This window comes from Rhinatrema bivittatum, chromosome 14 (genome assembly GCF_901001135.1).
Source record: "Rhinatrema bivittatum chromosome 14, aRhiBiv1.1, whole genome shotgun sequence".
Classification (NCBI taxonomy): Eukaryota; Metazoa; Chordata; class Amphibia; order Gymnophiona; family Rhinatrematidae; genus Rhinatrema; species Rhinatrema bivittatum.
This window is the reverse complement of record NC_042628.1, coordinates 17,763,555-17,776,823: the sequence shown is the minus strand read 5'-3', so window position 1 is coordinate 17,776,823 and position 13,269 is coordinate 17,763,555. Positions and strand designations below refer to the sequence as shown.

The 13,269-nt window shown below is 42.5% G+C and overlaps 1 protein-coding gene across 2 annotated transcripts; it reads left to right on the top strand.

The window, feature by feature from the left end:
- The first annotated feature begins 3,211 nt into the window (after positions 1-3,211).
- On the top strand, positions 3,212-13,069 carry TMEM159 (transmembrane protein 159). 2 transcript variants are annotated; one of them, XM_029576093.1, is made up of 5 exons: positions 3,212-3,295; positions 4,577-4,719; positions 6,214-6,382; positions 7,995-8,136; positions 10,636-13,069. In XM_029576093.1, exons 2-5 carry the CDS (start codon positions 4,627-4,629, stop codon positions 10,733-10,735), a joined length of 504 nt encoding a protein of 167 aa, XP_029431953.1. In that variant the 5' UTR covers positions 3,212-3,295; positions 4,577-4,626; the 3' UTR covers positions 10,736-13,069. The 2 variants fall into 2 exon arrangements, with proteins under 2 accessions (XP_029431953.1, XP_029431952.1); XM_029576092.1 differs by lacking the exon at positions 3,212-3,295 and adding an exon at positions 3,630-3,766.
- The last annotated feature ends 200 nt before the right edge of the window (positions 13,070-13,269 follow it).

Genomic DNA, 13,269 nt, shown 5'->3' with positions numbered 1-13,269 from the left:
AAGTACTAACGGGTAACTGAGGTAATTTTCATGAATAGGCATTGACATCTATTAATCAATCACATCCATAGACTTCAGGATCATCACCCAATTAAATATAAGAACTAGTAAAATTGCTGGCATACTGATCACTATAACTCAGCGATGTAAGATTTTGCATTACATCTATTTATTTATTTTTTATTTAAAAACTTTTCTATACCGTTGCTAAGTTAAATACCATCATAAGAACATAAGAAATTGCCATGCTGGGTCAGACCAAGGGTCCATCAAGCCCAGCATCCTGTTTCCAACAGAGGCCAAACCAGGCCACAAGAACCTGGCAATTACCCAAACACCTAGAAGATCCCATGCTACTGATGCAATTAATAGCAGTGACTATTCCCTAAGTAAACTTGATTAATAGCAGTTAATGGACTTCTCTTCCAAGAACTTATCCAAACCTTTTTTGAACCCAGCTACACTAACTGCACTAACCACATCCTCTGGCAACAAATTCCAGAGATTTATTGTGCGTTGAGTGAAAAAGAATTTTCTCCGATTAGTCTTAAATGTGCTACTTGCTAACTTCATGGAATGCCCCCTAGTCCTTCTATTATTCGAAAGTGTAAATAACCGAGTCACATCTACTCGTTCAAGACCTCTCATGATCTTAAAGACCTCTATGATATCCCCCCTCAGCCGTCTCTTCTCCAAGCTGAACAGCCCTAACCTCTTCAGCCTTTCCTCATAGGGGAGCTGTTCCATCCCCTTTATCATTTTGGTTGCCCTTCTCTGTACCTTCTCCATTGCAACTATATCTTTTTTGAGATACGGCGACCAGAATTGTACACAGTATTCAAGGTGTGGTCTCACCATGGAGCGACGGTTTACATGTAGGCACATATTTAATGTACGTAAAAGTGTACTATAGTACATTCTAACAGGTGCCGTCAAAGGTTCGGTTACAATATATCATTAGACATAGTCATTTAGCGAAGTAGTTCATGACCAATTGTACCAAGGTACTTACACCGGTAGTTTTATTACACATAGTATTATAGTTATGGTTTATTGTGGTGTGGAGTTCATAGACTAATCTACTGTACAGTCCTAAGGACTGCATGTCGGTGCCTTTCTGTCTTTTCCTGAAATATTTCTCTCTATTCTCCTGTCTCTTTGTAAAATGCTTGTTTAAAAAGCCATGTTTTTATATTTTTCTTGAATGTCTTGAGATCACTTTGTAGCCTGATCTCTGGAGGCATTGTGTTCCAGATTATGGGTCCTACTAGTGATAGGGCTCTTTCTCTCACTTGTGTCAGTCTTGCTGTTTTAACTGATGGAATGGTTAGGAGTGCTTTATTTGCTGATCGGAGGTTCCTGTGTGGAGTGTGTACCCGTAATGCTGTGTTCAACCAGTCTGATTTCTCATCATAAATTAGTTTGTGAATGATACATAGGGTTTTGTATTTAATTCTGTGTTCAATTGGTAGCCAATGTAACTCTGCTATTAACTAACTGACCAGACAATTAAGAGATTATGCAAGCTGCTACGATGGCCATTTCTGAAAGAAACAGTGACTTCATAATTTAATATTTCAGAAGCATACAGGAAGCCACTGACTGGCAGGTAAGAAAGATACCTTGCTTCTAATTTTGAAGTCTAGTTTAGAGATAGAAAGGAGAGAAAGAATTAGGTCGTAAATATTACCCAAATACAACTGAGAGAACTGAGATCCTTGGAACTCCTGCAATCTCTGTTTATTTATTGTCGTTTACCTCTAGCCAGCAATGGCTACTCCTGTTTCATAATGCTTATGCATTAATATGGCATCCCTTACATGAAAAAGCTCCATAACATTAGGGATGGTTTCAAGCATTCTCTTTGTGCACCAGAAAGCATTAAGCAAAGCTGAATGGTTGTTACTTGAAGACAGTAAGATAAACTATTCTTATAATAATGAGGTTCTCATAATTTCCTATAAATCTGTACGTGCTTTGCCTTGAAATAAATAAAGTACAGGGACTCTGGGAACCAGGTCTGGGTGGACTTGTCTCTCTCTGGAACACAAGGTAGCTCCTGGCAAAGAGGTGGAGGTCCTTGTTGCCGCAGAGGAATCTCCAAGCCTCTTGGATGGCTCCCCCTACGTATGTATACCTTTTCGGGTGACATATTTCCTTGGCATACAGTCTCCAAATTTTGTATCCATTACCTTCAATAAGTCCAGTGCAATGAAGAACTCTCAGAACAGGTGAAGGATGATGTCTTCTGCCGCAAGACTCCTTAGGGATCAAGGCCCAAATGGTATCACAAATCCTTCTGCTGGGGGGTCATACCACACATGTGTCTCAAATGGCAGCACTCTTCTGCCAGCAGTATTAGTAGTGGAAGGCAGCAGGGGGCCTGTGCGCCAACACAAATACACAGACATTGTATGAGCTTCTGAAGTAACAAGAAGCCTTGCATGTGAAGAGGCTGGGGATGCTGCAGGTTCTGTGAGCCCAAAATTGACTTTTATTACTAATGCTGCTGCTACTTGTACACACCGTTCATCTTGGGACCAGTCATGGGGGTGGGGGGGGGGGGGTGTGAACAGGGAAGGCTGATTATGCACAGGCCAGTGGAGATTTCCACAGCTTCTATCTCCTCAACCACCATTGAAGCTATCCAAGAGAAAAACGTTGCTCCTGCCATCAGCCTGCTCTCTCTTCCTACCAGATGTCATCCATCTTTGGCCGGGAGCCCAAAGGAAAATGTTGCTTCTGACCCTGGCTAGTGGAATGTCTGGAAAAGAGGCTGTTTGAAGGGAGAGGAGGGGTTTGCGAGGAGGATCATCTGAGGAGGAATTGGCTGTTAAGAGTGAGAGAGGGGGAATGACAGATTGAGGGATGGGGGATTGGCGAGAAGGATTGGAGGGGAGAAGATGAGATTGGGAGGTGAAAAAGAATATAAAGATGAGAGTAAGGTATATGAGTGAGGGGTGACAGAGGATCAGTTGGGGTTATAGGAAGGGCTTGAAGGTGAAAGGATCTGCTGGGGGGTGAGAGAGAGGTGCAAGCACATGTAAGTGGGATCTACTGGAGGAGAGGTCAAGAAAGGAAGCCCACTGGAAGGGGTGGAGGGAGAGAATGCTTGAGAGCAGGGGTCGGGACCGCATCCCTACTCATTTGTTTTTGTCCTACTCTGGAGCCACGTGACGTTTCAAGTGCTAAAAGGGGGTCACATTGGTTAGAAAGGTTGGGAAGCCCTGCCTTGCTGAGGACCCTCGCTTGCGTGAATGCTTGGTTGTGCCAGGCAGTGCTGGCTGGATTCTAGGTTATGCCGTGCATTGTTATACAATACGGGGTGTTATGTTGTGCTGCTATTTTGGGAGGTGATGTGCTATGTAGGCTTATATTGGCCTGTGACGGGCAGGTGTGCTGCCATGTGCCGCGCTGTCCTGGGAAGGTCACTTCACGTTGAATCATGCGGTGCTAAGCGGTGGGTGGTGCCCCTGAGGACGTTTAGCCCTGTTGCCTCTGAAGCGGAGCAGAGTGCGTGCTTCTGCCGGGCTATTGGGCAGTTCCGGGTGGAATTTGCCCCTTCACCCCCTCCTGCTCCAGCCCCGGTCCCCCCATCCCGGGGCTGGCTACGAGGTGGCGCCAGAACCGGCTCGGGCCGACGCGTTGACCTGGGGCGGCGCCCTCTTTGCTCCTCGCGGCCGACGAGCGAGCCGCGCCCCGAGCGTCGCTACCTCATCGCGCCGCCGCCTGGGAGCCGAGGGAAGCGGGCCGGCGCGCGGCAGGGGTAGGTTTCCTGCTCGCGGACACCTGCGACGTCACGGGAAGGGTCACCCCCCCCCCCGAGGCTCAAGCTACCCGGGCAGCCCCCGCGGCCGGGACGCAGAGGAAAGGAAGCCGCTTCCTGTTTTTTTTTTTTTGCCGCGTGCGCTCCGAAATCCGTCCCGGCCGTCGCGCGTCCGATGCCTTTTGCCGCTGCTGTGCTGTTTCCGGGTTGAATCGCCGCAGTGGGGCTGGGGGCTCCGGGGCCCTGCGGGAGTTTCCGCTTTCCCTCTGCGCTGCCAGCACTTTGCTCTTCATGGCCGGGCTTGCCACTGCTCTATCAGTACCAGGACTGTAGGGTGCGCAGCGGTCCAAAAATATTTGGAAGAGCAGTTTTGAAGGCTACAGTGGCAGGGACCGGAAGGAGCGTTGTTCTGTGTAGGAGAAACTGTAACAATTATCCTTTGAAGCTAAAAATTAGAGACCACTGCCCAAATAATAGGGCAGGTGGGCACTGCCTTTCTTAACTGTCAACATTTTGTCATCTGAACAGAGCTCGCTGCCTCCCAAAGATAAGTACCACAGTCCAAATCCCGAGTATCCAAAGAGCTGTAAAATGTTCCCTGTTTGCATATTAGTTGGTAAGGTTGATGGGATTCGCCTGGCACTCCTGAAGCAAATGAATCACCAGAACATTATACAGTTAAATAAAAATGGAACTAGGCTGTGGAGTTAGAAAATGTAAACTGCAAATCTTATGCATGCTGTACTTGTTAAATATTTTGATATTAATTGCAATCCTATTTTATTTCTTATGATGTCAACTTCCAAACAGGTTACGAGGTGGATTACTGCAAATAATTATTGACAAACAACAGACTTAAAATGACAAATATTGAAAGTATGTATCAAGAGAAAATGCAGGACATCCAGAAACAATTAAATTCTGTGATGCAAACCATTAACAGCAACTCAAAGGTGAGAGTTTGTTCATTATTTTAAAATCATAGTGCATAAAATAGCACGTTTCTCCTCTCAGTCTAAAGGTCTTTAATTTTGTTCTTACAGTATCTGTTAAATACTGTTCTCTTTATTATGAGTGGCTTCAAAAGCTTACGTTACAAAAGAAAATTGAAAGTTTGTTCTTTTGCATAAATAAAAGTCTTTGCCTATAGACCTTTATCTTGCAAAAATTCTTGAAAGTGTGAAAGGTAAAATATCTTTTAGAGCAGGGCTTCCTAAACTGCCGTGATCCCAAATGGGTCACAAAACCTTTAGATCAGTCACAAGTGTTTCACATGGTAATGCTCTTCAGGTGCCACCAGTAGTGAAAGTTATTGTGGGGGCCTGTGAACCAGTGCACATGCAAAGGCCCTGTAGCGATCTCGCCATCATATGGGTTTCTATGATAATAGGAAGCCCTGTGAGAGAAGAATCAGAACCCCCTTGGATCCTAAGAACTTGCAATAGCTCATAGGCCCTGCACCGACTTTCACTATTAATGCTGCTGCTTGCAGATCACCATCACGCTTGGGACCAGCCACGATATGAGGAGTGGGGAGAGCTGCACAGTTCATAGAATACCACGTATTTCTGCCCTGAAAGTAGGCAGGTATATTTCAGAGCGCGAGTATATTTATGATGCAGGAAAACACCAGTTTATAAAATTGCCCATATTTTATGCACTTAATAATTATAACAGTGTGCGAGTAAAAGAAACGCAGAGTTGCAGGCAGATGCGTGCATTAATAAAGAAGGCGCATGCGCCACTTCTGGAAATACTCGTGCATGTTACTTGCAAGTCGCCGGTTCACCAACACTTCCACCGGCGCACTTACCCCAGACCTCCTACCCAAAAGCTGCAGAAAAAAAGACAAATGCATTTTCACTTCCGCAACTTAATTAGTGGTATAAAAGCGTACTGGACAACTTTGGGAACATAATGATGCTTTCTGGACTTGAAAGGTTTAACCTCTGTCTAATATGCACATTGTTATACTTTTTGCACAATTGTTAAGAGAGTTACAATTTAAATTTTGTAAACCGTTATGATGACGGTATATAAAACTCAATAAATAAATAAATAAACATGCGTGTGTACAGCTCACAAAATAGCGGCTTGTGCCTGTGGTTCTGAACCCAGTCCCAGAACGCCCCTAAACCACCTGTTTTCTTTTCCCAGATACATGCTAAAATAGCACGTACACACGTACACGCTACTTGTGTGCGTATATACTGATTTTGCGCCTGGAAACGTTTTGAAAATTAACTCCTTCATCCCAGAATCTTGGCCCTTTGGCCATAGGCTTGTGATGTGCATATGTACGATTTTTAGACTTTGGTCAAAAGGGGTGTAAGATCATGCATCACCATGTTACTGTTTCTTTTTTTTCTGTTAAATTAATTACTAATAATGGCTTAAAACGTGTGTGCTCTTGCTCTAATACGTTTTTTCTTTTGCATTATCTGTAGGTTGTTGCATTTATGAATTCACCGATTGGCCAGTACTTAGATGAACATCCCTGTGTCGCTTTAACTCTATTAGTATTTTCCGCAATGTCAGCCATTCCTGTCGGCTTGTTTCTGCTTCTTATAATTGGAACAGCAGTTACTGCCTGTGTTGGGGTAATCATAATGGAAGGTAGTTATCTTTTTTTTTTTTTTTACATTCAACTTTTATTGCAATACATGTAAAGTATTTTTTCTTTAAATTTGTGTCCAGGGTGACAGAATTAATTAACAGTACCACACAGGAGTTTAGTAAATGTATGTTTCTCATGATTAGATTAGATTATTATCTGCTACATCATTACCAAAAACTATTTTTGTTTAAAAAATAAATAAATAAATAAAATAAAAATTCTGTGATGTAAGAGCCACATTGTATGGCCCTTAAAGAACCACAGCTGACTCCCAAGCCTCAGTAGACAAATGCTGTTTTACATCATACGTTCTATTTTTCTCTCCAAATTCATAACACCCTTGCCCCCACCCCGTCACCCTTCCATATAAACAAATACATACTGACTATTCATAACTGCAAAAAATAATGTAAAAAAATCCTTAAAAACACATTTCTTTCAAATTGCATTTAAAATTACACCCACTAAATAATCTACTACTTACTCTCCACATTTTCATGCACCAGTCATATGGCACCTATTAGTACTACTATTATGTTTTATTAACAATTAATTATTTTTATTTTTATTTTATTATTTTATATATTTTTTTGTAATTTTTAATAGTTTTTTATATTTTACATTTTTAGTTTCAATTGACACATTGTACACCGTTTTGATTAAACTATGTTTGTAAAAGCGGTATAGAAACATTTGTAAATAAATAAATAAGTATTCTGGAAGGAGCAATTAGGTCTGATGGCCATCTTCTCAGGATATCCTCCATTGGCAATAATGCCTTGACCACAGTACAGTTCTTAGCTGAATTAATAAAAATAATCCTAAAAGCACTTAAAATTACAGCCACGTTGTATGGCAGTTAAAATGGTTCTTAAACCCCCCTTTTCATGACTTTCTTGGGGTAATCTCAGCGAAGATTCCGCCAAGAACTAAACTGGTTCAGTGGTTGTAGATGTAAAAGCAAATATTCCAAATTTAGCCTCTGGCTTATTTATCTAAACTTGAATACAATTCTCCTCCTGCTTCAGGATTCAAGGCTGGGCGTGTACTGTCCTTGAAAAAGTTTTATGATGTAAAGCAAAGGCTTTGCTGACTACTTCCATGCCTGGAGAGGTTTCTAGAGCTTCTGTGATAGTGGTACTGACATGTGCTCGTTTTATGAAACAGAATTTTTCATCTCGCAGGAAGGGAATGAGAATATAACACCATGAAATAAATCCTAACGTCAATCACATCTATTAATTGTTCGTGCTTATGATTCTGCTGGAAGTCTATCGCAATGGGGTTTTGATTAACGAGATTGGATTTCTGTGCTGTGTGCAAGAAAGCGTTTTGTTGCCCTAAACGAGCTTTGGCTTGCATGAGGAGATATGAAATTTCTGTTGGGTTAAAAGAGAGCATATAATTTTGAGTTCCTTTGCCTTTTTATGTTTGTTTTGAATCATCTTTGGCCTATGCAAGGCAAGGGGGAATATAGGCCTTTATTGCTAAAGTGAAGCATGCTTGGTAGATGAAAGTCGCAGACTTACCGTGCGTCTCTGCAGTTGTTGTTTATATGGCTTTTTGAACATTGTTATAACTGATTCTATGTTTTGTTTTGTTTTTCACCAGGCATTGTAATATCAGTAGGAGGTGTAGCCTTGCTCTGTGTCTTGTGCGGATTGGCTGCCCTCTCCATTGCAATTTCAGGAGTACTGTGCATTTGCTATATTGCAATTTCAAGTCTGATTAACTATTGGTACATTTGGACAAGGTAAACTTTACTGTATTAAAGCTGAACTCATTGCTTCACTGAGGCTCTGCTATCCCAGAACAGTGCATCTTTTTTTTTGTTGTTGTTTTGTTTACAGCATCGGCTGATGATGTGCGGGACAAGCTCTTGTCAGGTCTCTGCACCCCATTTAGTTCCATTACATTTTCACTTTGATAGAAGATGTAAAAGAAAAACATAGACCTGCTTTCTCTCTTTCTGTAGTTTATATCTATAACAGTGCATGAGTCAGATCTTGAATTTCACACCTCTTCAGGCTTTAATGCCAACTCTGATACTACTTTTATTTTTTTCCTACCTGTCCCCTTTTCTCTAAGCCTTCGGTAAGGGGCCAGCTGTCCCGTCTCCCTTTAGGTAAACACAATGCCCATGTACCATGAATCCCACTCGTGGAATGCGATGGCTGGGGCTGTGAGCCCGAATTACCAGAGGCAGCCTCAGCACTGCCACTGGATGACTAGCTCTGCCAAACACGAATACTTTTTAAAGAGGCATTTCATATTTTGTCCATCATTTTTTAACCTCTCTTTAGCAGTTTGAATCCCATCTAAATTTCAGGTCATTTTAGCTGGATGTTGGCTGCTTAAACCCAAAATTTTGAAAAAACTGCAGAAGAATATTTGAGGGTTTTGAACTTCTGCCTGACTTGCTTAATTATATCATTTGTATGCCTGCTTCCTGTTTTCTTTGGTGCTTACTCCTATATAGCACCAAAGGGCACAGGAAATATCAAATATCTATGAGCCTATTACAGGACTTCCCTGGGACCCCAACAGCTATTGAGGCTTCCAGGATATCCACAATGACTATGAAGTAAATTTGCATACGTTGAAAATTAACCTTACCTGCATTCATTGTAGATGTCCTGAAAACCTGGCTGGCTGTGGGATACCTAGCATGGGCCTGGCAAGGCTTGAGATCAGCAGCACTGATTCATTTGTCTTGTTATCCTTATGAAGCTGCCCGACATTACGTTTCTGATAGGCTCATGGCAGGGGTGGCCAATTCCTGGTCCTCAAGAGCCACAAATAGATTTCATTATCCTGAGAACCTGACCTATCTCGTGAAAATGCATGAGATAGATTTGTCTGTAGCTATATCTTATGCATGTTCATAATGGACATCCTGAAAAGCAGGTCTGCTTGTGGCTTTTGAGGACTGGCGTTGGCCACCCCTGGCTCGTGGCATGCCTTGTGTTCTGCTTTATAGGTTGCCATCAGGGGCCCAGGTGATTTTTCTATTGCAGTATCTCTTTCCAGTTACAGTTTTTAAAGTTTCCATAGTTTTGCCTTGTGGCTAGATTGTAAAGGGGCTATCTTAATGCTCCCTTCATTGGAGCTTTTTGTACTTTTTAACTAGTCAAAGGAACCAAAATTGTTACCATATGTTCCACTTGCTGGAGCAGGACCAGCATGTTTTTCTGTAATGTTTCCCATTCTGCTTAGTACACCAGAATTTTTTTAAGTCTACTGATCCGCCGTGCATAGCTGCAGAAAACTTGAATTAGAATTATTTCAAGCGTCTACCCCAGGGCTTCCCAAACCTGTCCTGGGGACCCCACAGCCAGCCAGGTTTTCAGGCTATCCATAATGAATATTCATGAGATTGTGGTTCGTGCAGTTAGTATAGCTGTGTTTAAAAAAGGATTGGATAAGTTCTTGGAGGAGAAGTCCATTACCTGCTATTAAGTTCACTTAGAGAATAGCCACTGCCATTAGCAATGGTTACATGGAATAGACTTAGTTTTTGGGTACTTGCCAGGTTCTTATGGCCTGGATTGGCCACTGTTGGAAACAGGATGCTGGGCTTGATGGACCCTTGGTCTGACCCAGTATGGCATTTTCTTATGTTCTTATGAGATACATTTGCATATGCATTTGCATGCCATATATGCACATTTGTCTCATGCATATTCATTGTGGATAGCCTGAGAACCCGACTGGCTGTGGGGTCCCCAGGACAAGTTTGGGAAGCCCTGCTCTATCCACTTCCACCTACAACTAAAATACGGTATTTCTTGGATACTGCATTGGAATTACTTTTTGCATTCAACTGCTGGGCCTAATAGAATATAAGATCCAAAACTTTATCATCCTTTCTGGGGCACTGGAGTGGGGGTAGACTCAGGAAAAAACTTATTACTTTGTAGAAAGAGTAGGAGATGCATGGAACAGCCTTTCTCTGAAGATGGTGGGAGCTAAAATGGAAAAGAAATTCAAGACAGCATGGAATAAGCACACAGAATCCTGAGAGGCAAAAAAAAAAAGTCATGGGTGAAGCCAGCGGTCAAGTAGTGTCTGCAGTATTGCAGGCAGAAGGGAGACTAGGCAGACAAGATGGCCCTTACAGCCATTACCTGCTGTGCTGTTCATTATGAACTTCTCTGTGGAGTACGTTACTTCATGTGCAGTGCCAGAGTAGAATTTAAGGTATTTTGTCATCCGAATCAATAAAATGATTTCTCTCTCTTCCATTATCCAGCACTCCAGGGCAGCAGCAAGAATCTTCTGAAAACTGCTTGCATCCAGGCAATGCTGCTTCTCACTCTGACACCTCCGTAAACAGGTCCGAGGAGGAATAGATGGAGCCTCGGGTCCAACATCCTCCGCTCTGCTCTTGGGGAAACTTTGCAGGAGTTGGCCTGTGCTGTGCTGTGCTCTGCAGTGACCACAGAAGCGCCGAGCAATTTTAGAGAGAAGCTCAGCGTTTGAAAATTGTGTTCATCCTACATGCTATCACTTAAAAACTGAGCTCTTTAATGAATGCGCCATAGCGGCGGATGCTGAAAGGCGCAGCGCTGCAGTTTGGATCAGATTCTAACTTCAGAGGCAAAGTGAGATGCAGAATCCGGGGCTGCTGTGGTCTAAAAGGCATCTTGTCGATACAGAGGGAGGGTCATTTTCAAAGGCTAAAACGGTGCTTTACCTAATGAAAGTAGCCGGTTATAAAATTGCCCGTCCAATTATGGTGGAGAACTTCCCAAAAGTGAGGGAAGGCATTCCCGGATGTGGACTCGGAGAGGGGTTTGCACTTAAGACACAGATTTTCTCGGGGAGGGGGGAGAGGGGGGGGTGGAATCCAAGCATAGATTAGCAGGTGCAATTGTGTGTGGCTAGTTCTCAGGTCGGTCATTTTGAAAGAGAAAGTGTGCCCATTCGTTCTCGTTTTGAAAACTGGTGTAATTTATGCATGTATTTGAGTTAAAATGTAGGCAGGCTGTTACAAAAAATTGCCCCCTCAGTGATCACCTGTGTAAGACTGCAAATAAATTCCTGGATGCTTTAGTATTGAAGAGTCACAGCCTACTTTGGAAGGTAGGGCAGAAACAAAGGGGCCCGTATTCAGCCACTGAGCGGCAGCACCGCTGATTTATCTTAAAAGTTAGCCGGAGAGGTATACCCAGCTAACTTTAGGCCCTCCTGCAGAATTGGCTGGTTAGTTCTCTGGCTAGCTCCGAATATCAGTTAACCTAACCAGCTAACTGCTGCTGCTCCCTGGACGCCTACTGCCTGCCTCCAACATATTCAGCTACATTTTAGCCAGATAAAGGTATCCGGCTAGAATTTAGCAAGATAAGTCGCCAAATATTGTGGCTAAGCCATTTAGATGAATAACTTTTCACTTCGTCTAAATGGCTTTCGATTATCTACCCCAAAATATTTAAAATGATTATTTGTGCTATAAAATGCAGAAGTGCAACAGAGAACCTAATCTGGAGAGTGTCTTAAAAAAAAAAAAATCCACCCTTTCCACATCACAACATTTTCTCAGGTTGTGGCCAGACGGACTATCTGAGGTGCTGTGAGATTTCGCCCATAATGATCCATTTCCTGCACTGCCTTTCCTTAAATGCATACAACACACCCTGGAGCCTGATCCCTAGCAATGTTAACAGAGGCTTATTCAACAGCAGTAAAAATAATGTATGGGAAATTAAGATGTTCATTTTTTTTTAATTCATCTTGGTTCTTAGAATTTGTGGTTTTAATTAGCAGTCATTAGTCTGTTTTTAGTTTAGTGGGACAGTAGCTATTTACTCCGTTTCAACAGGGATTAATTAGCAAGCATAATTTGACAGAATCTTTTTGGGGTGGAGGGAGGTTACAGTGGTGTTTCAGAGTAATTAAGTACTGCTGATTAGTTGCACATCTATGTGCTAGTTCAGCTGTTAACGCTGTTAAGTTTTTTTTCGGATCAGTTCAGCTCCCAACTTCAGCATGTATTGCCCACGCAGTTGAGATATGCACTGGAACAAGCTAAGGTAAGTTGAATGGGCAATTTTGGCTTTTTCTGGTGGATATCTCTGACTTTGCTGGACAGTGGACATGTGCATTGTTCCTGGGTGTCTGAATCGCTTTCTGTAAATTGGATTGCTCGATTTGTATCCTGGCAACAGGCAGTTCGCAGAGCTGTGAAATAGTTGGTGTAGTCGGTCACATCAGATGTGGGGTTGCTGCAGAACGTGTTTTTGGGTAGGTTTTGTAGGTGCTTAACTGATTGGTCTCATGGCTTTCCTGGACTTGGTTGCCTTTTTTCTTTTTTCAGATGACTCTTCTGTGCTGATATGTTGCAGCTTTCAGTGGTCCTTGACTGGTTTATATTGCTTTGTTGCTCTATCCTCCGGTGCATTTTTCTTATCACTGGCTAATTTGGAACAAACCTTGAAGTTTGGGTAACATGCATTTATGTTACATATCATTGCTATTTGAAAAAAAAGTTATGAAATTTTAAGAAATATTGAATAAGTATTTTCTGTCTGTCCTAAAAGAAATATTGCTAAAGACCTGAAGTAGCAAAAACTATGAGGCTACAATTACTGTGGCCTCATACGATCTGTGAATGAGACATGCAGCCCCCTTTGTAGCGTGACTGGAATGTGAGCAGTAAATTAAAAATCCTGCACACCTTACAAATAGCATCACTGTTGCCCTTTCCTTTGTCCACATCCACAGACATTTACACTTAACGTTTTACAGTGGTGCACTCTTGGATAATTAATACATTAACCTGAGCTGTTTTGCCTTCATGTCTTCCAGGAGCCAGGACATGTCAATCGTTCAGTGTGCAGGGACTGAATACGTCAGTCATGCATTGATTCTGCCTTTTAATAGCAGG

Excerpts from the sequence above, each read along its gene's own strand:
- TMEM159 (XM_029576093.1), top strand. The coding sequence starts at position 4,627 with ATGACAAATATTGAAAGTATGTATCAAGAGAAAATGCAGGACATCCAG. Across the intron at positions 4,720-6,213 it reads CCATTAACAGCAACTCAAAG|GTTGTTGCATTTATGAATTC; the intron begins GTGAGAGTTTGT and ends CATTATCTGTAG. Across the intron at positions 6,383-7,994 it reads TGGGGTAATCATAATGGAAG|GCATTGTAATATCAGTAGGA; the intron begins GTAGTTATCTTT and ends GTTTTTCACCAG.